The sequence below is a fragment of the Humulus lupulus genome, chromosome 7 (genome assembly GCF_963169125.1).
Source record: "Humulus lupulus chromosome 7, drHumLupu1.1, whole genome shotgun sequence".
Taxonomy (NCBI): domain Eukaryota; kingdom Viridiplantae; phylum Streptophyta; class Magnoliopsida; order Rosales; family Cannabaceae; genus Humulus; species Humulus lupulus.
Genome location: NC_084799.1, coordinates 191,251,793 through 191,277,160, shown reverse-complemented (window position 1 = coordinate 191,277,160; position 25,368 = coordinate 191,251,793). Strand labels below are relative to the sequence as shown.

General features: G+C 35.2%; 3 protein-coding genes across 3 annotated transcripts; 2 read left to right on the top strand and 1 right to left on the bottom strand.

Annotated features, from left to right (window-relative positions):
* Positions 1–3,106: 3,106 nt before the first annotated feature.
* Positions 3,107–5,576, top strand: LOC133790057 (uncharacterized). Its single transcript, XM_062227648.1, has 2 exons — positions 3,107–3,681; positions 5,134–5,576. The coding sequence occupies exons 1-2, from the start codon at positions 3,153–3,155 to the stop codon at positions 5,424–5,426; spliced, it is 822 nt and encodes a 273-aa protein (XP_062083632.1). The 5' UTR covers positions 3,107–3,152; the 3' UTR covers positions 5,427–5,576.
* A 194-nt stretch (positions 5,577–5,770) lies between these two features.
* Positions 5,771–6,497, top strand: LOC133790058 (uncharacterized). Its single transcript, XM_062227649.1, has 3 exons — positions 5,771–5,828; positions 5,911–6,015; positions 6,094–6,497. The coding sequence occupies exons 2-3, from the start codon at positions 5,956–5,958 to the stop codon at positions 6,433–6,435; spliced, it is 402 nt and encodes a 133-aa protein (XP_062083633.1). The 5' UTR covers positions 5,771–5,828; positions 5,911–5,955; the 3' UTR covers positions 6,436–6,497.
* A 529-nt stretch (positions 6,498–7,026) lies between these two features.
* On the bottom strand, positions 7,027–25,052 carry LOC133792483 (uncharacterized). Its single transcript, XM_062230391.1, has 5 exons — positions 24,899–25,052; positions 18,857–18,943; positions 7,782–7,908; positions 7,485–7,653; positions 7,027–7,413 (listed from the first exon to the last, which is right to left on the bottom strand). The coding sequence occupies exons 1-5, from the start codon at positions 25,050–25,052 to the stop codon at positions 7,027–7,029; spliced, it is 924 nt and encodes a 307-aa protein (XP_062086375.1).
* Positions 25,053–25,368: the final 316 nt, after the last annotated feature.

Sequence of the window (25,368 nt, the reverse complement as noted above, 5' to 3'; positions counted from 1 at the left end):
GATTTTTGTGGTATTTTTTTTCAGGATTTGCATTGTATACCAGCGGTTTTAGAGGTATTTCACATTTCCTTTGTAATTTTTTGGTTTTATTTATATTTTTTGCATAAATATATTTAGGGTTTTATTTATAATTTGTTTAATATTGTTAATATATTGTTATTTGTTATATTATATATATAATTTCTGATTATGTAATTAAAATAGGTAAAAATAATAATTTGTGATGAAAATTAGTTAAAAATTTAGTGATATCTAATTTAGAGGAAATAATATATTGTGTAGTATTTTTGTAAAATACATATATAGTTTTAAGATTTAGTTAGTTTAATCATATGATAAATAATTAATTTATTAGTATGAAAATTTATTAATTTAATAATTTATTTTTTAGGTATATAATTTGACTTTTAGTTATAAATATATGTTTATATGAAAATTTAATATTTGATTGTTTGTTTTTTAGATTGGGTTAAATAATTTTAGTTTTAGATTATTAGATTTGGTTAATAAATTTTGATTATTTGAGTGAGTTTTGTTTATTTAATTTGAATTTTGTTGTTGTTGTTAATTTTTTTATTCTTAGTGTTGATGAATATTGATGCTTTGTTTTTGTTGTTAATTTTTAGTAGAATTATGATATTTTAAATAGAAAATTGAATAATTAATAAAATTTAGAGTAATAATTATAAATTATATAGTCATTTATAATATATTTGTATTGCTTTGTGTATGTTCTGCGACTGGATATTTTTTTATGTATTATTTGCAGGTTTTTAAATTTTGGGATATTTGAAAATACAGCCGTTATGCTTCCCAATTTTTTTTAGAATTAAAAATACTCAATAAAATTTATAATTTAAGAAATAGTGAATTGATAAGTTGTATAATATATTTTTAATCACGATTAAATCAAATTAACAATAAAATTATGCAACCAAATTTTAATAAAAATAAACATTAATCCTGAAATTTTATTTAAATAAGTAATAAATTTTAAAGTAATTCTAACGATTTATTCATTTTATATATATATATATTTATGAAATTGTATAATGATATTTTGTAATTTTTGTTTGAAGGTTGGGTATTCGGTTTTTGTTGGACTAAAGAGATTGCTAGCAAGATATTGAAGGCATTGGTAAGTTTTTTTTAATTTTTCTGTATTTTTTTAATTTTTTTTCAATTTTTGAATAATTTATGTTTTTTTATATAAATAATATAATATTAATTTTAATAAAAATATGAAATTATTATATTAGATAGAATGTATTTATTTTTAGGTTTTCAAAATATATATTAGTAAAAATGATATTAGGAATTGGAAAATTGTTATATGATTGATTAGTATTTTTTTTAAAATAATTTCTATGTTGTTTTGGTGAATTTTATGTGTATTAAACATATTAGTAAACATATTTAATATTTTTTTAGAATTGTAAAATTTAGAGATATTGTGAATAAATTTTAATAAAAATAAACATTAATTAAATAATTTAAGTAATAATTAAATCCTAAAGTAAATAAATAAATTTTAAACAAATCTTAGAAATTTTGTTTAAATTAATCAAACTATTCAATAAAGCATAAGTAAAATATGTAATTTAATAAATACTAAATTAATATGTAAAAAAATAATATGTGTTAGTTCTGATTAAATAAAATTAACAAATATATTATTAGAAAACCATTATTAAAATTAAAATTTTAAAAATTAAATTTAATATTTGTTAGTTTTAATCATTATTAAAATTAAAATTAAAAAAATATGTTTTTAATAATATTTGTTAGTTGTTTTTAATTTTTTTGTATTTTTTTTTAATTTTTTTTTCAATTTTTGAATAATTTATTTTTTTATATAAATAATATATTTTAAAATTAAGATTAAAAAAATTAACATTAACATTATGCAACTAAATTTTAATAAAAATAAAAATTAATCCTAAAGTAGTTAAATAAATTTTAAACAAATTTTAGAAATTTTGTTTAAATTAATCAAACTATTCAATAAAGCATAAGTAAAATATGTAATTTAATAAATACTAAATTAATATGTCAAATTTAAATAATTTTAATAATATTTACACTGAAATATATTATAGTTAGATATCATAAAACAACATAATTAACTTCAAAAAGCATAAGACATTAAAAAAACATATTTAATTATATTTGCTTTTTTCTTTGGTAATAAGAAATTATTACCAAAGATATAATAGTGTTATTATCACCTAGTGATAATATTATATTTTTTTAGTGTTCATCACAAGAAGCCTTAGACCCGTTTAGAGAGGGTGAGTCATTGAAGACTCTTACATTTGCCTCTCTCTGAATTAGGACACACACAAATTGATTGTAAGTTTGATGATTAGTGTTCCGTGCAGTGCTACATTCATACAATGTCGATCGACAAGAGTTGGATTAATTTGACAGATTGATTATCCGATGAGTATGAGGCTGGTGTGATGGATTTTCTCCAGAGAGCCCGGCAGTGCGTTGACTCAAGGGGATTGGTGAAATGTCCGTGTAGGAGGTGTGTCAACGTTGAATTTCAGACGATTGATGTATTAGAAAATCATCTTTTTGTAAATGGTTTTCTACGGAAATATACCAATTGGCATTGGCATGGAGAGGATGAAATAATACCAATGAGAGCTCGGATAGATCAAAATGATGAAGATGAAATGATGGATGTTCTCACTGATCTTATGCAAAATGACAATGACGAACAAGCGGAGAATGAGCGCGTTCAAGAGATACCTACAACAGACTACAGGAGTTGGCAACATTATAACGATTTGTTTGCTGAGATCGAGGCTCCATTATTCCCCGGGTGTCAAAATTACACTTCATTGAATTTCCTAGTGAAGTTAATGTATTTCAAAGTGTTGGGAAAAATTCCCAACAAAATATTTGATAGAATGCTGGAGTTGTTACATGATGCATTTCCAGCCCCAAATAAGCTTCCAAAATCGCACTATGCAGCGAAAAGGTTGTTGCGGAAGCTTGGATTGGGCTACGAGTCAATCCATGTCTGCAAGCATGATTGCGCACTGTTTTGGAAAGAACATTCTGAAAAAAGCAAATGTCCTTTTTGTGGAGAGGATCGATGGGTGGACAAGAACACCAAGGGAAAGAAAGTGCCTCATAAAGTGATGCGTTATTTTCCTTTAACCCCTAGGTTAATGCGAAAATATGCATCGAGGCACATTGCTCAACATATGAGATGGCATCACGAGCAACGTATAAAAGAAGATGGTGTATTGCGTCATCCTGCTGATGGGAAAGCTTGGAAGGACTTTGACCGAAATAATCCAACATTTGCAATGGAACCCAGGAATGTGCGTCTTGGATTGGCTGCAGATGGATTCAATCCCTTTGGTAATATGAGTCTGTCTTATAGTATGTGGCCGGTAGTGTTGACGACATATAACTTGCCACCATGGTTGTGCATGAGAGAAACTAATTTCATGTTGAGTTTATTAATTCCGGGACCTCATTCGCCAGGAAAAGATTTTGATGTTTTCTTAAGACCATTGATTGATGAGTTAAAAGAATTATGGGTGACTGGTGTACAGACTCGAGATGCAGTCGATGGCAGTTTCTTCACTCTTCGGGCAGCTTTGATGTGGACTATAAACGATTACCCAGCAAGGAGTAGCCTTTCTGGATGGACTGCTCAAGGTTATCATGCTTGCTCTACTTGCAATGTGGCAATACCATCTATTCGTTTACAAAAGAAGGTTGCTTTTTATGGTCATAGACATTTTTTACCAATCAAACATGCCATTAGAAGGGACAAGAAGACATATGGTGTCGTTGAAAAAAGATTACCACCAAAGCCATTAACCATGCAAGAAATGTTCACACAAATGAGTTTTATACCTGATTCTCTTCCTGGTAAGCATGTCAGTTATGGCGGCCAAAAAAGAAAGCGTACAAAAGAGCAAGTTAGTTGTTTTTGTTTTTTGCAGAGAGCATAGGGAAATTCTACAGACTAGAGGTGTTGAAAACCTAGACCAATTACATAGAGAGGAATTTCCTAATTGGTTTTATAATAAGATTTATCATCTTCGACAAACAGGATCCTTGGAAGTAGATGAAGAATTAATCTCTTTAGCAAACGATTCTTCAACTCGTGTTGCGTCGTACCCTGGGTGTGTTGTAAATGGAGTAAGATTTTTGTGTTATGACAGAGACAAGAATCGCAAAACTCAAAATAGTGGAGTCTCTATAGCGGGTGTCGAAAATAGTACTTATTACGGCCAGTTGGAAGAAGTTTTAGTGATGTCTTATCTTTCTGGTTGTTCTGTTGTATTATTTAAGTGCAAATGGTTTGACACTAATCGGTCTTCAGGATTAAAGTTTGAGCAAAACATAACGAGTATCAAAACTAGTTCGGAGGCCTTCAAAGATGATAAATTTATCTTAGCAACTCAGGCTAACCAAGTTTTCTACATTGAAGACCTTAAAAATAAATCTCATTGGAAAGTCGTCCAAGAAGTGCATCACAGAAATGTGTGGGACATCCCACTAGTTGAAGAACAAGCGGATGATGTAGAAGTAGATGCTATGCAGGACACTAGTTCCTCTAATTTCCAATTATTCGTTGATCTTGGACCGTTGCCACAAATCAGCTTTGAACGTACGGGGGCTCCATTACAATTTGTTGAGATAGATAATGTTGCAATTGAGGAGGAGAGGGAGGAGGAAATGGAAGAAGAAGAGGAGGAGGAGGAAGAGGAAGTGGAGGAGGAGGAGGAGGAGGAGGTTGAATATGAAGATGATGAAGAGGAAGATGAACACATAGAAACCGATGATGATAGTGAAGATTATTATAGTGATAATTAAGTGGTAATTTTATAATATGTTGAAGTAATTATTTTTAACAATAAATAATTTTATATTGTCATTTTTAACTGATAAATGTAATTTTAATATCGATTAATTTGACAGATATGGCTGATGTTATTGCTCAATCTCACGGGGGTGATGGTGGAGGATGCGATCCTCCACGTGGACCGTCAGATATCCCAGCTGATTGTGAACGAGGTAATACTTTACACATTGATATACTCCTTAAAATTTAACAATTAATCCATATTAATTTTAAAATATTGAATTTGCATACAATAGCGCCTCCAAGTAAACGTGGACGCCATAAGGGATTGAACACGCGGGAAAAGAGGGAACAGTTGGGGCGTCCTCTCCCTCTCGAGTGGGATGTGCGGGGGAGAACATATAAAGAGATCGGAGAGTACAGCTCAAATTTCTCAAGAGAGCTCGGATTACTTGTTCGACAGTACACAGATCCGGACTGTCCTCAATGGTCAAAAGTACCAAATGCCTCGAAAGAAAGAATACTTGCACATTTGGAAGTAAGTAGTTTATGTATTTTTATGTTAATTCTCATTTTATGTTATATATGATATTTACTAATAAATGTTTGTAAATTAGGATGATTTGTTTGATATTGGGCGTACTAGATATGGAGAAGGGCATATGCCTGGGATCTTGAGAGGCATTGATACTTCGTGTGCTAAAAAGTATTCTGACTGGAAGTACGATATTAAAGAGCATTTAACGATTAATGGGCCACAAAATTGTTATGGTGGTTGCACGGATACGCAGTGGCAAAAAGCAATTGATTTTTTCCGATGCCCAGAAATTACGGTATTAATTTCTTGCTAAACTTAACTATCTTAATTAAATATATTACTAACGATAACTTTTTGCAGAAACGTTCTGTGGTCAACAAGGTAAATAGAAGGAAACTGAAAGAGCTTAGCTATGGAGGTTCTCAGTCAATCCCAGCCTTACGCTATAAAAAGGTTAGTTAATTAATTATTTTTTAGTTTATTTTTCTTATTTACGTTTAATTATTAATTTTATAAAAATATATGTACGTGACAGCGCAATTTAGAGACTGGGCAACTTGAGTCCATCCCGGATAGCTGGATGGATACTCACCATAAATCAGGCACAGGGTGGGTGACAGAGACAGCCAAAAATACTTGGGTACGTTAAGTTTTTTTAAACATTTTTCAAATTTTTAATTGTTTCAAAATTTTAATTACATTATACATTGTATCACAGGAGGAATTGCGTGCATACCGCGACACACAGCAGACACAGGCAACTGATACTGAGAGTTCCACACCAGTTTCGAGTGCGCCTGAAGATGAAGACATATCTTTGGTACAAAATGTCTTCGGAAAACGACGGGGCCACCAGAAAGGATATGGACGTATCCTTAACATAAGGGACCGAACTCCATTTGATTTTCGTCCTTCACAAACTAGAGATGAAGAGTTGTCTGAGATGAGAGAGCGTCTTCGACAGTTAGAGGAGCATGTCCGGACTCATTGTATCACCCCGGGATCTCAATCTGCCCCACCACCACCCGATGATCCCGATGTTGGAGCACCGACTCAGTAGGACTTATGTATGAATTTTATTACAATTGACTATTACATTATCATGTTTAAGACAAGTCTTTATTTTGATTTAGCGAATACACTCTTATGTTTTTATTTATATCTTTAATATAAGTGTTTTAATTTTATTCTATTTTTTTATATTTAATTCAAAATAAATAAATAAATAAGGGAATAACAAATATAAAAAAAAATTGGGGACAAGTCTATACCGAGGACATTGTCCTCGGTATATACCACCAAGATGTCGGTATATACCAGAACGATGAGAAATTGAGGTTTGTTGTACCGAGGACATTTGTCACTTTCTACCGAGGACATTATCCTCGGTAAAACTTATACCGAGAACATTTTTAATGTCGTCGGTAGACGTTTTGTTTTACCGACGCGGCTGTACCGACAACTTTATACCGACGACATTGTCTCGGTAGAAGATATACCAAGGACATTTGGGCTTATACCGAGGACATTTTTTCTCGGTATAGGCCCTGATTTTTGTAGTGATTATTTGGAGCGCTATCATCTGATAATACATATAAAAACATTGAGAATGATTTGCCATCTATACTTCTGATACCATTGGGGTTGATCCTTAAATACCTACAACAACCAAAAAACAATCAAAGTTGAAAAGAGAATTTGAACCAAAAGTAGAAAGCAAAACTAACATCTTTTGAATATTGGCATACCAATTTGTTCTTCCAGAAGTGAACACTTCAGAGAAGTAATAAGATTTGTCCATCTTAGAAAACTTCTTTATCTCCCAACGGAAAGTAGGATTACTTACTCGTTCACGTCTAAATAAAGAAAGAGATTCGGAGTTGAGAGTGTGATTTATGACAAAAACTTCAGCCCCAAATACGCACGAGTCTTTAAGCAGATATCCATTAGATACATCTTTGAAAGTTTCCAGTGACACTAATTGTTCAAAACCCCATTCCTTTTTCATCTCATGAAAACGCCTCACAGCTACATCAAAAAAAATAACACACATATATATATATAGAAAAGTATATTAATGAAATATAGATAATAATTTATTAACATTACATACGCACCTTGGATGGTCAAGTAATTGTCGTGTGTATGATTATAGACAAACAATGTGAAGTTAACATTAACTTCCCAACCACTAGGAAGAATATTCGTCTCACACATTGTCAAGTACAGAGATATGTAGTTGTCAGTATTGAACCTATTTGGATAAAATGACAATCTCCTGTGTAGCAATATATATATATATATATATAATAAAAAAAAAGTAAAACAATTCGTAGTTGATCGTAAATTGTCTAATTATTGATTTAAGTAATTAATAGGTATGAGTAATGGGAGCTTGTTAGTTACCATTTGTAGCCTCCAGCTTCAAAAGAAGAACTAGCGTATTTTCCCTTCGACTTTGATAGCAAGCTATACGACTCAACTTTCATCAAATAGTGAGCTGGTGGAATATTCCTTATACATCTTGAAGTTTCTACGAAGCAATATATAGCAGAAGACAAATGTTACAAAATGAATTAAAACAATGTGATTAAATTTAAAGAAATATAATATATGAATTGTGGAAAAGTATATACCAATGTCCAGGACTAATGATAGAAACAAAAGCAGATATATTTGAGAAGATGGCATGGAGAGATAACGGGGCGGGGATAAATCTCCCGTCCCCGTCCATTATTGGGGTCGGGGCTCCATTAGGTATATTTTTAATAATATTTATATTAAAAATATAAATTATAATGTAAACGGGATGAAATCAGAACGGGGCTTATGTTCCCTGCCCTCGCTCCATTAGGAGCGGGTCCCCACAGAGACCCTGCCTGCGGCTTAAATTGACATCCTATTGATATGTGGGCACAATTAAGAAGTTGAAGAAACATATAGTTTGATTTTATAGATGGATCAATTCTCTTTTGGAAATGGGAGTTGAAGTGTAATTCCCAAGGGTCGAAGTCATTTATCAAAAGTAAAATTCAGATATAAATAATCATAAAAAGACAATTTAATTTCAAATGTTAAGGGTTTAGGGCTAAACCACTACCATACATACACATATTGAAAGTCGTTTTCATTGGTTATTTATTTCTTTTGTTCAAATATCTCCATGGTTTGTAGTGCTAAAAGGTTGCCATAACAAAACAACCAAACAGATGAAAAAAAATAACCTAAAAAGTATCACAAACTATACTAACCAAGTGTAAACCAAAAATCAACAACCAGTACACGACCAACAAAACATAAGCCATAACCAAGAATCAATCACTAATAAATCTCTTCTAAAATAAATCAGAAAACAGGACAAAAGAAATTATAATAAAGTTAACCTAAATGAAAGAACCCAAATAATAAAAAATTGTACCAAATAATATTTTTAAATAAAAAAATAAAAACCTTTGTTTTTTTTGTAGCAATCGGTCATTATAGATGTGGTCTTCAAATGTTTTGATGGTCGTTGTTCTTCGGTAAATGTTATTCTTTCCCCACAGACCTTCGAAGCCATATCTAGTGAACTCGTATCACCCATTTCTGCCTTACCGTCGGTCACTGGCACTGGAGACTGAGAAGCACTTCTAGCTAGTTTGCACCATTTTAGAAAAACAACATTTTATTTAGCAAAACACATTAAAACAAAGGAAGCAGTTTAAAATCTAAGAGGCTGGGCGAGATGCAGGGGAAGAGGGAAAAAAATTATTTTTAAAAAATATAACTAAAACCGCCAATAAGAAATAGTATTTCTTTTATATTTTTTTTAAATCTACAGCCTAAATGTAGGTGTAAGAACTTTTGGGTTGGTACCAACAAAATAAAATAGCCTTAATCCAACTTTTTATCCGCATTTTAAATATTATTTTGGACTTTGTGTATTGCAAAAATTACTCATTAAATGGTCTGCTAACACCGTCGCTCACTATTTAGCGAAGACTACGTGTATAGCTTCTGATCGTCATTTGTTTGCTTCTCATGTTTCTTGTATTATTGCAAGATTTGCAAAATTAATGAAGCTTTCTTATTTTGGGCAAAAAAAAATGATAATTTATACCCTAAATTTTGTAAAATAGAATAAATGAATACCTTAATCCTAATTTTAATTAAATCTTTTTTCAATATAACCAAAATACTCTTAAAATAAACTAATTAATAATTAAAAAATATCTAAAATAACTATTAGGGTCTATTAAAATATATACTTAATTTTTGTGTTATTATTGTTTCAAAAATATATCCTTCTCTATAAACTACTGGGGTCTTTTAAAAATAATACTACTATAAAATAAATTCATGTCCCAGCAATATTTTCGGTCAAAAACACAACTCTTATGTAAGCACTCAACTTCATAAATATAATATCTCACGATTATGTTAGATTATTAATTTTTCACAATGAACAAATATGATAACATACCTTATTTCATGATGCACGATATAAGAAGAATTATGAGTTTATGATAACATACATGATTTCAAAGAATTATGGGTTTATGATAATATTTTCTCTCTTTGTGTTCTCACTCTTGATGGGAATGGAGTGGAGAATGAGAGGTGATTAGAGATTAGTCTTAGGTCATATAGTGTTTTTTATATAATACTTCAACAAAACCCCATTACCCTAGGTTTAGGAAAAATTACATAATTTACCAAAATAAATTCTTTATTACATTATTAAGATTTAGTATATATATATTATAAAGTACGTTTATCTATTACAGTCAGTCTCAAATATTTTATTATTGGTTATTTGGTTTGTAATAATTCGGTTAGCATTCCTTTTTTATTTTTTAATTAATTTTGAATGAAAATGGGTAATGAACAGCCTGTACCCACGTTTTACTCCTATTTTATTTAGTAACTTTCATCATCATTCACTTTCTTTAACTAATTTCCCGGCCCCAAATTTTTCTCCATATCAAATCAGAGTTAATTAGTTATGGTTAATGTGAAAAGACCTAAAGTAAATAAGATGGAGTTAAATGTAGATTTTATTATTATTATTATTTTTGTGTATAATTTATTGGAAATTTCTATAGTGCACCCCATGTTTTTTTAGAGCACCGGTGCACCTCTTTCATGTTTTCAATACTATAATGATTTTTAGCCTAATTTTTTATTATGATCGTGTAAATTGTAGTTATTTACAGCACCCTGCAAATTTTTAGAAAATTCTGAATAATTTACAATATCGAAAATATGGTTCAAACAAGTTATCTTCCACGCGAATAAGAAAAAACAGTCACATGTGTAACAAAATATTTGAACATTGTTTTCGACACTTTAAATTATTCGAAATTTCTTGAAAATTTACAGAATACTCTAAATATTTATAATATACATGGTCATAAAAAAAATTGCTGAAAATCACCCCGATATCAAAAAACAGGAGGAGTACACTAGTATGCTCATTTTTAAAGGGTGCACCCTAGAACTACCCTAATTTATAAACTTTGGGTTTTGTATATATGTATATGTTGTTTTGCTTCTGGTCTTGACTTTTTTTAAATAACTTTTTAGTTTATTTTTCAAAAAATAGTTACACGATTTGATTTTACTTTTTGACTATGTGTAACGCCCTGGATAACCAAGATCGTTACACTGTGTGTTTATAATTGTGCAAGAGTTGCTAATCAAGTCGTTTAATTGAAAATGTAACCCTAAAGTCATAATCGAATTAAGGTTAAAAGATTTTGGTCATAAACGGATAATTTTTTTCTTTTAAATAAATGTTTTAATACATGGGATCCCAAAAACAGGGTTAAAGGAAAATTTACAAACTTTTAAAAGTTAATTACAAGCGAAAGTCACTCTAATGGAAAAATACACATTTTAGATTTTCTTGTCCCTATATAATCCATCGGTCGTGGCGGACGAGCAGCTGACAATGTACATCTCGCCCCCAGAGCTCTCCAACTCATGGTTGGTCCATCTTGCCCTTATCTTTACCTGCACCACGTAGCACCCATGAGCTAAGGCCCAGCAAGAAAACCATATAGCATAGCATAGACAGTAATGGCAAATAAATGATCCATAAAGTAGTTAACCAAATATTCAATAATTATGACAAGCACATATTTAGAGAGGACAATCAGTGATTCACAATCCATTCATCCCGGTATTTAACAAGCTATAAGCATTAAATTAGCAATAGTAAACACATCAATATTCAATAGTTTATTATAATCACCATACAATACTCAGGGTCGACGCCCTTAGACCGCACCCTCTATTTAACCCACTGACTCCAACTCGCTTAGGGCGAGCTTAGAGTTAATCTAGCTAACATCAGCTGTCAGTGGCCTAGCCGCGTCCTGTGCGCAAATATCAGTCCTGGCACTCTTAGGTCGTTTATTTCATGCTCACATGGCATAACATAATCATACAACTTTGGTATTCAAATATAGGGAACCCTAGTCCCAACATAGCCACACAAAAGGGTGCAGCTTTCTTACCTTTAATTCCGAGCGGAGAAAGTGAAATGGTTCTGAGCACGATCCTTAGCCCCAAGCCTTGGCGATAAACTGAGTCACAAAGGTCAATGATATCCACCAACTTCCAATCGAAAATAAAATACCTAGGAGACAGAAACTAGCCTCTGGGACCTCCATTTCTACTAAACCGGGTAGTAGAAATTGTCCCAAGCACGTAGGTTCGAACCCCTGAGCCCTACCAATTCTTGAAACAATTATAAGGCTAAAAACCTCAGGTGGGTCGCGACTTGCCCCCAAGTCAAAGAGCAAGCACCCCAGCCTAAAGGAGAGGCGGGTCGCGACTTAGCCTAGTGGGTCGTGGCGCGCCCCCTTCGAACCCAGAAATTATGGGTTTTTCCTCCTCCTTCTCCCAAGCCAAGAACACCAACACTAACCCAAAATTTCCCTATCAACTCCCCTCAATTCAACACTAAACCAGCCATAATTCAAGACTAAATTACACATTTTTAATCATCAAAACCTTAGCTACAATACCAACATCACTATCTCAATCTTTCAACTCTTATCACCTCACAAACTCAGCCTAATTCAACACTCAATTTACACTCAAAAACTCATAATTCTACCTAAACCAATTTAGCAAAATATAGAGAATTATACCAAGGTTCTTACCTCAAATGGTAGCCCAACTTCCCAGTAGAATCCTTGCACCAATTTAGCTTAATTTCTTGAATTCTCTGCTGTTTTCCAGCTCCAATTCCCAGCTAATTCCTCTCCAAATCCTTCAAAGATCACCAGCCCAAAGTCTAGCTTATGCCCCTTTGTTCCTTAGCTTCAAACTTCAACAAGGGGAGAGTGAGAGAGAGAAGTACGTGAGAGAGAAAGGGGCAGGGAATTTCTACTTCTTTTTGTTTTATTCCTAAGAAAATCAGAATATATCCCCTCTTTGGAAAAGACCAATTTTCCCCTCCACATACTAATTAATCATTTAATTAATCTAAGGGTCAAAATAGTCATTTGTTCTCAATTCCTGCTAATTCCTCAAGTGTTCCCAATTAATCATATCATCAAATTACTTTCCAACTATTTACCCAATGTCTAATAATCCCCAATATATTTTCTAAATTCCCCGAAAATACCCCCAGGCTCCCCCGAGCCAGGTATAAATCCCTGTCGTGACTATTTCGCCAATCCGCTCACTAGGACCGTCTCGAGCCATATACTGCAAATATATCCACATAATAATGTGGTCTCAACAATTTATCACATATAATCACATTTATGTCCTCAACGACCAAAATTACAAATATGTCATTATAAGCTAAATAGGGCCCACATGCATATTTAATACTCGTAACACATGCATTTCACATAACCATATAATCATATAGTCATGCATGCCACATAACCATGCATTTAATTATTAAATCACACATAAACCAATTATGCCCTCCCGGCACACTAATCAAGGTCCTTAAGTCTTGTTAGTAATTTTGGATCGTTACACTATGCTGTTTTTTTATCATCAAGTATTGAAAGGGTGGTGTATATTGTAATCTTTTAGGTTATTTAGTTTGTTTCATGTGTTGTTATGTTTTTTTTTTATTGAACAATTCATATTTGATATGTAATGTTCATTTAGTTTAGTTTTTTTTTTTTTTTTTTGAAAAATGTTAGTTTAGTTATATATTAATTTCCTTTAGAATAAATAGGAATTTTTCAGAACTATTACTAATTTCAAATCGTGTCCTTAAACTTTTTTGCTTGTAAAAAATTATTCTAAACTATGCATGTTACTGAAATATATTATATCAGTTCGTTTTTGTTTAATGTGGTTGACAGACTAATTACATTGCATTTTGACCGCTAGTATGGTAATGCCCCGTATAGAATAATTAGTAATTTTGACTCTGAATTTTGATAACTACCAAATTGTACCCTTTCATTACAAAATTAATTTAAAAATAAAAAAATGTAATTTTTGTTCTTAAAAAATAATTAAAATCTTAAAAGATTAAAAAAAAATCACTTAAAAGATTAAGAAAATAAAAAATACTAAAATTTTCAAAATTTTAAAATTTTAAAATTAAAAATCTAATTAATAAAAAAATAATTATTTTAAAATTAAAATAGATGCAGAGGTCGCATGATGCGAGTGGACAAGGACCAAAGACTGTCTGTGTTGCACAGATCTGGATTTGAAGGGTCGACAACGAGCGGCACCCTATATGGTAATGGTAATTGTCACCACTAAGAAACTACTCTTTGTAGTCATATATTTCATTCTTAGTGCATATATTTATGGTTGTTAAAGACACTTATTTGCTCAATTTTACAATTGGAAATTACCAAAAATATTTTTTTATAATATGAGTTTGTATTTGATGAACTGCAAGAACATACAAGAAGAAGAAATAAAAAAAAAAGACGTGAATTAAATGATTTAATGTTTTAGTTTTTTTTTTCTTAATCTTTAAATGAATTTTTTATGGTTTTAATTATTTTTTTAAGAAAAAATTATTTTTTTTCAATTTTAAATTAATTTTTTTAATAAAAGGGACACAATTTGGTGGTGGTCAAAGTTTGTGGGGCAAAGTTGCTAATTATTCTGCACGTGGTATTGATGCGACAATGTCACATTATGTCATATTCTGTTAACCACCTATGATGAAATCTAACGGAAATCCTACATTTTTATGCATAGTTCAGGGGAATTTTGAACGCATGAAAAAGTTTGGAGGTACGTTTTGAAAGTAGTGATAGTTCGGGGAAAAATCTTATTTATTGTTTCATTTATATTAGTTTTCATTTTTTGATTTTTTTTTAAAAAATAAAATAGTTAGCTTATATATTTCATTAAATTTTTTATTTTTTTTTGCAGTAATATTCCATTAAATTGTTAATTTATCGGCTTTGTTGTGTTTTGCTTATGGGGTTGCATATAAACTGTCTCAATCAAATGACCATTTAGAAAGGCATTACTAACATCAAGTTGCTTGACAACCAATTAGAAGTGACAGTAAGAGAAAGAACTACTCTTACCGTGGTTGGCTTGACAATGAGGCTAAAAGTCTCCACAATATCAATTCTTGTGGTTTGAAGATATCCCTTAGCAACCAATCTTGACTTGTGTTTGTCTAAAGAGCCATCGGGTTTCAACTTCACTCTAAAAACCCACTTGTTTCCCACTAAATTCATAAATGGGTGATAAGGAACAAGAGCTCATGTACCATTTTTCTTAAGGGCTTTATATTATTGTTTCAATGAATTGTACCATTCAGAACTTTGTAAAGCTTTCATAGTTGAGGTGGGCTCTCTCGGTAACAAAGACTCAGGCAATGGGTGCTTGGTGGACGAATATGCTTTAGGACTATAGATGCCACATCGAGATCTAGTGGTCATAGCATGAGAGCGAGATGGTTGTGCTAGAGCAGAATGTAAATCAACAGGCTAAGATTCATTTTCAGTAAGAGGTTGAGCAGCTAATGGTAATGTTGAAACATTTGGAGGTGTTGATATGACATCAAGAGAACATGGAGGAACTTAGGAAGTGTTTGGTGGATTCATTGATTCCATTTGAGGACCACTAGTAGCAGTAACATGTGAACTAGTTGGTGCAGTAGTAACATTTATAGGCACTTCAGTTGGTTCGATCACAATCACCATGCCAAAGTGTATGCTAAAAAATGGGTTGGGAATGTAAAATAGTAGTATAGGCATCAGTAATATAGCTCAATGGTGTGGTACTAAAAGTAGTAGTAGGGAATAGAGGAGTAGATGAGTTGTGTACCTGAGGTGGAAAGGAGGACGAAATCGCAAGAAATTGAGTCACCTGAAACACTACATTTCATGTAATGTGCTTGTCCACCGGTCGGCCAAATACTTCACTGGTCGGCCAATCACTTAACTGGTCGGACCAACACCTCACTGGTCGGACAAGCACATGACTGGTGGGACAAGCACATGATTGGGCAGACAAGCACATGACTGGTCGGTCATGACACTTGACTGGTCATTCAAAAAATCCTTATCGGTCTGACAGAATCTCTACCAGGTCGGTCAGATCACTTTATCACAACTCCGAAGAGCCAATACATTTATTGACTATTAATGTGTCGTTTACGGACCATGTATTTCCACTTGTCACTTCTATTGTCACGTCATCGATCTCCAATTTTTTGGGATAACATTTGCCCCCCAAGTTTATTATACGATTTACTTCGTATGATAAATTTTTTCTCTAGCAAAATGTTTTTGAGGTCATCCAAAAACTTCCATCCGGTCGGTAACCTTCATTTTTGTATTAAACCCACGATTGAACTTTTCCTTTCATGAAAATGGTAGTTATCAGTTTCTCATTTCCATTGCTCTTTCGGGCCCGCGGGTATAGGATAATCATTGATGTTATCATGAAGTTTATTAAACCCTTGAAATTCAACTTGTTTTTTCGAACCTTATAGCCGATCGGTCACTATTTTTGGTTGATAGGCCTAGCTCCTCGGAAATAGCTTGTTGGGAAAAAAAATGCATATGGTCGATCGGTCATTTCCATCCAACCGCCCGGACACTCGGACATGCCCCAAGCTGCTTGGATGCTCACCATCAATTTGCTTGGATGCACACCAAAGCCACTCGGACGCAACTCCATCCCGCTCGGACACGCACGCCACTCGGTCGGACGCAGCGCACACCCGGTCGGACGCAGCCCCACTGCTCGGACACCAGCCCACACACCGCTCAGATGTAGACTTGGCTGCTTGGACGCTCACTTAAGCCGCTCGGATGCGGACGCCAACCACTCGGACGCACCCTCCAGGCGCTTGGCCATGCACCCCAACCGCTCGGGCGTGCATTTCCTCGGATTAAACCCCATGTTTTCTGAAGTTTAACCTTGAGTAAATTAGGGGAAATTGCTAGGAATTGAGTGGGAATTTCTGAGGCTTAGCTCCAGACTTACTCAGGGGAAACAAATCAAGCTAAGGTAAGGATTAAACCCCATGTTTTCTTAAGTTTAACCTTGAGTTTTCAGCTGGGTATTGAGGTGCTTGTACCACTAATGTTTAGGGTGGAATTTGAGTTGGAAAGCTTTGGGATCTAGCTGGGTTTTGAACAGAGAAAGGATCTAACTGAAGAGGTAAGCTTTAATTTATGAATTAGAGGTTTGAATTTGAGTTCTTGACTGGTTATTTTTGGGTGCTTATGTTCTTAGGTTTCAGAGATAAAAAAAAAAAAGAGAATTCTAGTGTGTGTTGGGCTGGATTTTCTGTTGAATTGTGTGGTTTAAGTTGGTTTGTAAGCTTTGATGATGTTGGGTGTTGAATTAGGGAGTTTAGGGATGGTTTTGGCTGAGGTTTTGAGCCTTGAAATGGTGGTTTTTCTGGGTTCGAATGGAAGGGCCACAGCTCTGTTCTAGAGCGCTGCGGCCCTAGGATGAAAAAGGGCCAAGGAGGCTCGGCCAAGGGTGGGTGCCGCGGCACCCAAAGCAAGGGCCAAGGTGCGTGTCTTTGTTCAGGTTGGCCTTGGTTCTGTTTTGAGGCTAGGGCTGCAGCTAAGCTTCAAGGGCCGTAGCCCTTGGTTGTACACATGAACTTTTAAGGATTTTAGGCATGGGAATGTGGTCTAGTTTGCTCGGGATTGGTTTCACCACCGTGCTTGGTGGAATTCGGGTTCCCGGGAGTTAGTTTTGTAACCGGAAACCTATATTTGAATATTAATGGAACCCTATACTTTGGTTGTGACTAGGTGATAAAGGCTTAGGCTCGGGAACGGATCGTGCTTGAGGGGTGTTGCTCGTAATCCAAAACCGTGAAGATTAAAGGTAAGAAAACTACACCCGGTTGAATATTTGAACGGGACTAAGGGCTCCCTGATATATATATATATGATTGAAAGAATGGTATTATGCCATGTAAGTTGTAAACCAACGGCCTAAGCGTGCCACGGTTAACTTGTGCAATTGGCACGGCTCGGACACTGGTATCCGAGGACAACTTATTATGCACTGAGCTCGGTTTAAGCGGGCCAGAGTCAGTGGGTTAAACAGAGGGTGCGGCCTAACGTGTCGACCCTAGTATTTGTGTAATTGAGTATTGTATTGGCTATAGATGAGATTGTTGAGTAATCTAAGTGTAGTTGAAGTTGCTTGTACCTTGAAGTATGCTTATATGCTATGGATTGAATAACTGAACATGTTTACTAGAATGTCTGTTTGAGATTGCTGTAAATGTTGTGTATGTTGTTTTCTTGTTGGGCCTCAGCTCACGGGTGCTGCGTGGTGCATGTAAAGGAAAAGGCAAGATCGATCAGCCCTGACTGGAGAGCTCTACAAGGTGAATGTACATGGCTAGCCGCTCAGCCGCCACGGTTGAGGGGATTACAGGGACAAGAGGACCAGAACCTTGTACTTTGCCTTAGTATGGCTAATGTTTACTTTAACTGTTGAGTTTTGCAAACCAGCTTTTAAATACTGATCTTTTGGGGATCCCTTCTGTAAACTGTTTATGATTTATAAAATATATCCTTTGAGACCAAAATGTCTTTTAACCCTAGAACACTTGAGCTAATGACACGTTTTCAAGTTAATGACTTGATTAGCAAGTCTTGCACTTTATAAGTACACAGTGTAGCGGTCCTGGCTATCCAGGGCGTTACACCACCGGTCGGCCAAATACTTCACTGGTCGGCCAAACACTTAACTGGTCGGACCAACACCTCACTGGTTGGACAAGCACATGACTGGGCAGACAAACACATGACTGGTCGAACAAGCACATGACTGGGCAGACAAGCACATGACTGGTCGGTCATGACACTTGACTGGTCAGTCAAAAAATCCTTATCAGTCTGACAGAATCTCTACCAGGTCGGTCAGATCACTTTATCACAACTCCGAAGAGCCAATACATTTATTGACTATTAATGTGTCATTTACGGACCATGTATTGCCACTTGTCACTTCTATTGCCACGTCATCGATCTCCAATTTTTGGGGATAACACTTACCATTCCCTACACCAAGAGATTTAGAACCAGTATAAGGAGTTGTAGATTCCAAATTTTCCATGCCAAAAGCCACATAGTTTGTAGCATCTGAATCAGCAAACCAAGTTGTATCATCCCCAAAATCACGAACATAAGTAGTGACATAGGCTTGAGGATCACATTTGAGTTCTTGCTCACTGAGATAGGCCCTGGGTTAGGGAGTTCCAGCCTTAGGAGTAATGAAGTTTTTATCTAACCTATAGTAACAAATTACAATAAAGTGACCAGATTTGAGGCACACTTGATATAACAACTTGGTGGTACTAGAAGGAGGATGAGGAGCACCTCTGCCATAGTTTCTTCAACTAGTTTTCGAGGGAGAACCACGACCAAAAGCACCATATGGTCGGTAGTTTCTATTGTTATAGTTTTTTTGAGGGGCAAGGGTAAGATCAGCAAACATCTTCATCGATAGTTCTCCCATCACATGGTGCCTTTCAAGACGGCCTTCATGGGACATTAATAAGGCTTGAATTTCTTCCAAAGAAAGATAATCATTGCGAGAAGTGATACCTGACACCACCTAATCGAAATCAGGGCCGAGACCATTGAGCAGATGAAGAACAACATCTTGATCATCCATGGTAAATCCATCTACATACAAACTATCACAGAGAATTTTAACTTTGTCAACATACTCAGAAATGGAAAGAATACCTTTCTAGAAGTGAGAAAGTTATCCCTTGAGTTGAAAAAGGTGAGCTTTGGATTGACTGGAAAATTGTTGTTCAAGAGCTTTCCACACAGTGTAGGAGGTGGTGAAAGTCGCGATGGAAGTAAGAACACCCTCAGACGTGGAAGAATGAAACCAAGAAAGAAGGAGCTGATATTTCCTCTTCCAAGTGGTGTATTCAAGATTGACAAACCCATCATAAAAATTGTGGGTGGGATGAATATTAGTGAAGAAATTATCATCAATTTATGCATGTGTAGAATTTAAATACACATTGTGTTCAAACGAAATTGTATAAAGATTCGAAAAGAGTAAATATAGAACAAGGATATTAACCTCGAATAAAGCTAAATTGGTGGATTGTCTTGGCATTTAAGGCCTAATTACAATGGGCATTAAAAATCCCCAGAATAAAAAAAATAACAATAAAAACGATGACAATTAGGAGGCTCCTCAACCCTGTGACCTAGCAACTAGCCCTTGAGAGGACACCTCATCCTCCCTGCCATCCCTAGCAGCTCCGGAGGTATCCACTGTCTCCTAGGATTCATTGGCTAGGCGATCTTGAAATTTGGTGTGTTAACGATCCCACAGCTCTGCCTCCAAAACCAAGAAGTCACCCTCTTGGTCGAAGCATCAAACCATGTAGAATAAATCTTCCACGGTCGAATGCATCTTGACCTCGTGGCCATCAACCTTAGCCTAGAGGTCATCAACCATGGCCTAAAGATGGTCCTGAGTTTTGATCACTTTGAGGGCTTGCTCTTTTGCCCTCGTCTCATTAGTTGGAGTTTGGTGAACGCCTTTCCAAGCTGGGAATTAGTGTCCTCAAGCTGCTTGTACTTCGTCTTGGCCTGCTTCACCTCAGCAGCAATCTTGGCCCCAACTCGAATCTGGGCGAATGACTATGGGTGTGACCTAAGATCTCCACGACAAGAAATTCAGTCGGTCGAGCTTTACAGTAAGAGACAAATTGAGTGAATTCGCAAATGGATTCCAAGAATTGAGGGAATTGGATTGTTGAGTAGTAGCAATTAGAGCATAAGCATTTGTAACAGCAGTAGTAGTTATGGGAGCAGTTGAAGAGTCTTCCATGGTGGACATTATCCAATGACTTATGTTCCCTTGAATGAATTCACGAGACAAAGCTATTTAATTATTTCACAAATAATATTAATTTGTGTGATTAATAATATTACTTTATTATTTTTAAATATTTCATTTTAATAAAAAAATCATACATCTGTGTTATCGAGCTAGTATGAGGACAGTATGGACCCGTAGTTCTAAGGTCCAATAATTTAATTAATTTCACTAACTCTTAGTTTCATTAATTAATTTATTAACTATGAATTATTCCACTAGAAATTCATAGTTGAACTCTCAAAACTACAGTCTTATATTATTAGAAGCTATAACTATATAGTCGTCCATTGATTTAATCATTTGCATGAGTTATGATCATCTGCTAATTGTTCATAATTAGAGTTAGGTCTTAATGTCTATTATCCTCTCTAATTATGTTTTTATCAATTAGTTCCATTGTTCTTCTAATGAACATTATTCTATAAATTTAATTATAGAATTAAATTTCTGTTCTTTAACTGATGTTGAGTAATCTATGTTCAAGCCCCAAATCAACACTAAAAGGAACAACTAATATGCTTTCATTTAAGTAAGGAGCATATTCCATATCTGTGAAGTATGTTCCCAACCACTTGTAGTTCTATGACTCTAAGATATCTGGAATTCGGTCGTATGAATATTGAACCCTACCCGATAAGTCAAAATTCATAATAGAAGCACAAATAGGAGTTCATTACTCACTTCAGAATTGAGGTCAAGCCTTAAACAACCATCGATTGATGAATGTTGAACTTCTATATTTTAATGGAGATTATTAGAAGTTCTTTCTTTCATCGTGTCCCAGTTCAATACAATCTATATTATACACTGTACATCTATCTCTTTGTATCGCTACACTTAACAATCTGGATAAACTGCTCTGTCTTAAACAGAAGATAGACCGTACTCATAATCTTTAATAAATAAAGCTCCCACTTTATTTAGCGATTACTGTAACTTCCCGTAAAACTTCTTAACATAATTTACGAAAAAACATAACCATTTTCTAAAAATAAGGTAACCAAAAATCCATATAGAAAAAAAATTTCAAAACATGCAATAGTTTGGAACTATGCGCGTACTTAAAAGTAAATTACAGTGTCATAATTTTAAAACATTCAACAAGCCCAAAATAATTTCTTAGTTATCATATGGGTTCTAGTTCCTAAAACATAAATTCCCAAAAGGTCGGTCCACATGTGCATCCTCGCATATAAACTCTAGCGCTCACGAATCCACTTTGCCTCTGAGCTTACCTACAACACGAAACAACAAACGCTTAATAAGAACAACTTAACAAACATAACCACATAAACGAAGCAAGAACTTAAACTAACTGTAACTAGGAAGATAACTAACCAATAATAGGATTCTGATGAAACCGAACCCTAACATACAATTTAAGAACGTGTGAACGTCTTGGAAAACTTATGGTCATGCCTCATAACCAAAATTCATATCCTGGAAGTACACCTGTATGCAGAAAATCCCAGAGCATGCATATAGTCTTAACTAGTAACATACATACTTACTTACTCAGCCATATCTTAACATATATACTTACTTATTCATTCATATCTTAACATACATACTTACTTATTCATTCATATCTTAACATACATACTTACTTAGTCATTCATATCTTAACTTGCATACATACTTAGTCATTCATATCTTAACATACATACATACTTAGTCATTCATATCTTAACGACATACATACTTAGTCATTCATATCTTAACATACATACATACTTAGTCATTCATATCTTAACATACATACTTACTTGGTCATCATATCTTAACACACATACTTACTTAGGGTTCCGGAGGAACTTTCAACATAATGGTGTGTTGATGTTATTCAAGAGGACCCTAAGGGCCGGGGAATGTTGAAAAATTAACATATCTTAGCATATCTTACCATAGCGTCGGCGGGTGTAAACTAGTTACACTGGTTACCCAGACTCCTAGAAGAATTCGACATACTTTCTTAGTCATAGAGATTTTATTCCAAAATTAACTTACTTACGTGTCACGGGGTTTAACCGGACTTCGTACATGTTGTGGCGGCCAACTGACCATAGTTACATAGTCACTGATGGCGAACCAGTTTCTTACTTAGTTCCCTAATGGCTAGCCAGAGTTCATAGTTGTCACGGTAGCTAGCCGGAATTGAAATCAACTTATTTATGTGTCCCGGAGATTAACCGGACTCTTATGTCACATGTGTTAACTCGGACTTCTTAAATATTGCGGTGACCAACCGACCTTAGTTACATAGTCACTGGTGGTGAATTGGTTTCTTACTTAGTTCCCGGTGGCTAGCCGGAGTTCATAGTCATCACGGTAGCTAGCCGAACTCGAAATCAACGTACTTATGTGTCACGGAGTTTAACCAGACTCTTATGTCACGGGTGTTAAACTAGACTTCTTACATATTGCGATGGCCAACCGACCTTAGTTACATAGTCACTAGTGGTGAATTGGTTTCTTACTTAGTTTTCAGTGGCTAGCCGGAGTTCATAGTCGTCACGATAGCTAGCCAGACAGCTTACCTTAGTCATGAGTATGCAAACCCTCTAGGACCACGGTCTTGAGTAAACCTTCTAAGACTAGTTCTAATTATTAGCTTATATCTTAGTTATCCAAACTAGTCATGATCGTGTTGTAGCCAAACAAATCATAATTTGTCTTACCCAGATTCCTTTGCGCTTGCTTGTGGAAATCTTTTATCCAGAAGCGAGCCTTCTTGCTTAGATAACACTGTAGTGAAACCACACAGTGACTCTGATTAATTATGGCGTTTGATTAATTAAGTTAATGTCTTTAAGTTGAGAGATTAGGAATGAACTTAACAAATTTTCAATACTTTAAAAGCATTTGCTCTTAAATCTCGAAACTTAGACTAAACCCTTGAATTTATAGTTGTTGACTACCTTTTTCACTATCAACCTTAATAAGAGAGGTTAAAGAAGTAAACTATAAGAACGCAAGGATTTTTACGTGGTTCAGGTTATAAAAGAACCCTAGTCCACGAGTCTTTGGTATTAAGAGGATTGTAAGCTTGTGAATGCAAGCTTCAATGGTATATTCTCAGGCAGCGTTTAGATTGCTCTGAGTACAAGTAGTTTTCTCTCTAAAAAACTGAACCCTTTACAATGAGACTCCCAGCCCTATTTATAGAGGATGGGGTCATTAATGTTAATCATAAGTAACTAATACACATTCTTCCCATTATTGGGGTATTAATACACTTCAATGCACTGGGCTGCATTGATAGAGACCACGACCCAAGTGAGATTTGCGGGGCCCACTACAGAAAAGTAACCACTTTACAGGGAGCATGCCCCTGGAACTGTCAGGGCATACTATACGACTTCCGTATCAGGCGGTGTAGTGGGAGTGTGAGTTGTCGAGTCATACCATCGACAACACTGTAGGTAGATTGCCCAAAAAAGGTTGTCAGGTCTTCCTCGGAGGCAGCTAATTCGCATTGGCTGACACCTGGCCTATCCTTAAGATTCCAAGGACTAGGTCCTCAGCTTGGAATATACCTTAGGGCAAGAAAAAATGTGGACTACCAAGCATCCCCGGGATATAACCTTTGGAAGACATTCATAGCTCTTGGGACATGGCCCAGGAGAGATGTCGATGCCCTCTCATTATCCGAGGAGAATAACCTCCAACTGTGGGACTGACCTCCCGAGGACATATCATTCGGGCATTGCCTTATAAAAAAGAGGCATGTGTCTTACTCAGGCGATCACGTGTCCTCGGGTGAAAACACAGACAAAATTTGAAAGGCCCATTCTATCTGTACAAAGGAATCACCCTGATTAGTCACGATAAATGAAAAGAAAATCATACAGGATAATACATGCATGAAAGAAAGGAGGAGGGTACTAGCAAATTCACATATGAGACAACCCATCTCTTGTGTCAAATTGGTCTCGTACTGAAAAAACCAAGACACATACATGGTCGTCGACTCGTTAAGAGGTATGAAGCCGGGAAGGTGCCTTTTTCTCTTTGGGCTGTGAAGGAACACGTTGATGAGATCCTGGTAGTCTTGATACTCTTGCGCAGACTAGCAACGCTCTGAAACTTGGCCACACTTGAGGAGGGAGGGAGAAAATAAGGTATGGTCGGGACTAGTTCCCTCCCCTACGCGCCTAACATAGTGAGAATGATCAGAGATTTACCTTGGTGTGCGGAGGATGATTCGATCCCCACTTCTAGCTCCGCCTCAAGCTCCTCATCTTCTTTCGCCTCCTCTACGGCTTTAATGGCAAGAACACTCTTTGCGCGTTCCTCGCGAAGACGTTGCTGGTATTGCTGGAGTGCCTTGGCTGCCATGAAGTCCGTGTGTAGCTTTGCTTCTATCTAAGATCTCTTCAAGTCTCAAAATGTGGTAAGGAGCACTGGATTTACACTTTACCCCACCTGCAGCAGCTCACACAGTCGAAGACGGGCGTCGGTGGCGAGACGGAGGAGCTCTAGCTCCTTGTCGGGGAGGGAGCCCATCACCTACTTTTTTCGTTTACTATCAAGTGTGCAAGCATAAGCAAGGTATCCATAATTTTGAAGATGTGCATAAGCTGGTAGCTTTCCATTTAAGACTTCAAAAGATTATTTAAATTGTAAAAGAGCTTAAGGTGTTCTATTTAGAAGA

Bases quoted from the DNA above. Each gene is read 5' to 3' on its own strand.
- LOC133792483 (XM_062230391.1), bottom strand. From the start codon at position 25,052: ATGGCAGCCAAGGCACTCCAGCAATACCAGCAACGTCTTCGCGAGGAA. The intron at 18,944-24,898 runs GTAAATCTCTGA...TTGCTGATTCAG, and splicing joins ATCATCCTCCGCACACCAAG to ATGCTACAAACTATGTGGCT. The intron at 7,909-18,856 runs GTAAGTGTTATC...ATTGCTTCGTAG, and splicing joins ATCTCTTGGTGTAGGGAATG to AAACTTCAAGATGTATAAGG.
- LOC133790057 (XM_062227648.1), top strand. From the start codon at position 3,153: ATGCGTTATTTTCCTTTAACCCCTAGGTTAATGCGAAAATATGCATCG. The intron at 3,682-5,133 runs GTTATCATGCTT...TGCATACAATAG, and splicing joins TTCTGGATGGACTGCTCAAG to CGCCTCCAAGTAAACGTGGA.
- LOC133790058 (XM_062227649.1), top strand. From the start codon at position 5,956: ATGGATACTCACCATAAATCAGGCACAGGGTGGGTGACAGAGACAGCC. The intron at 6,016-6,093 runs GTACGTTAAGTT...ATTGTATCACAG, and splicing joins AGACAGCCAAAAATACTTGG to GAGGAATTGCGTGCATACCG.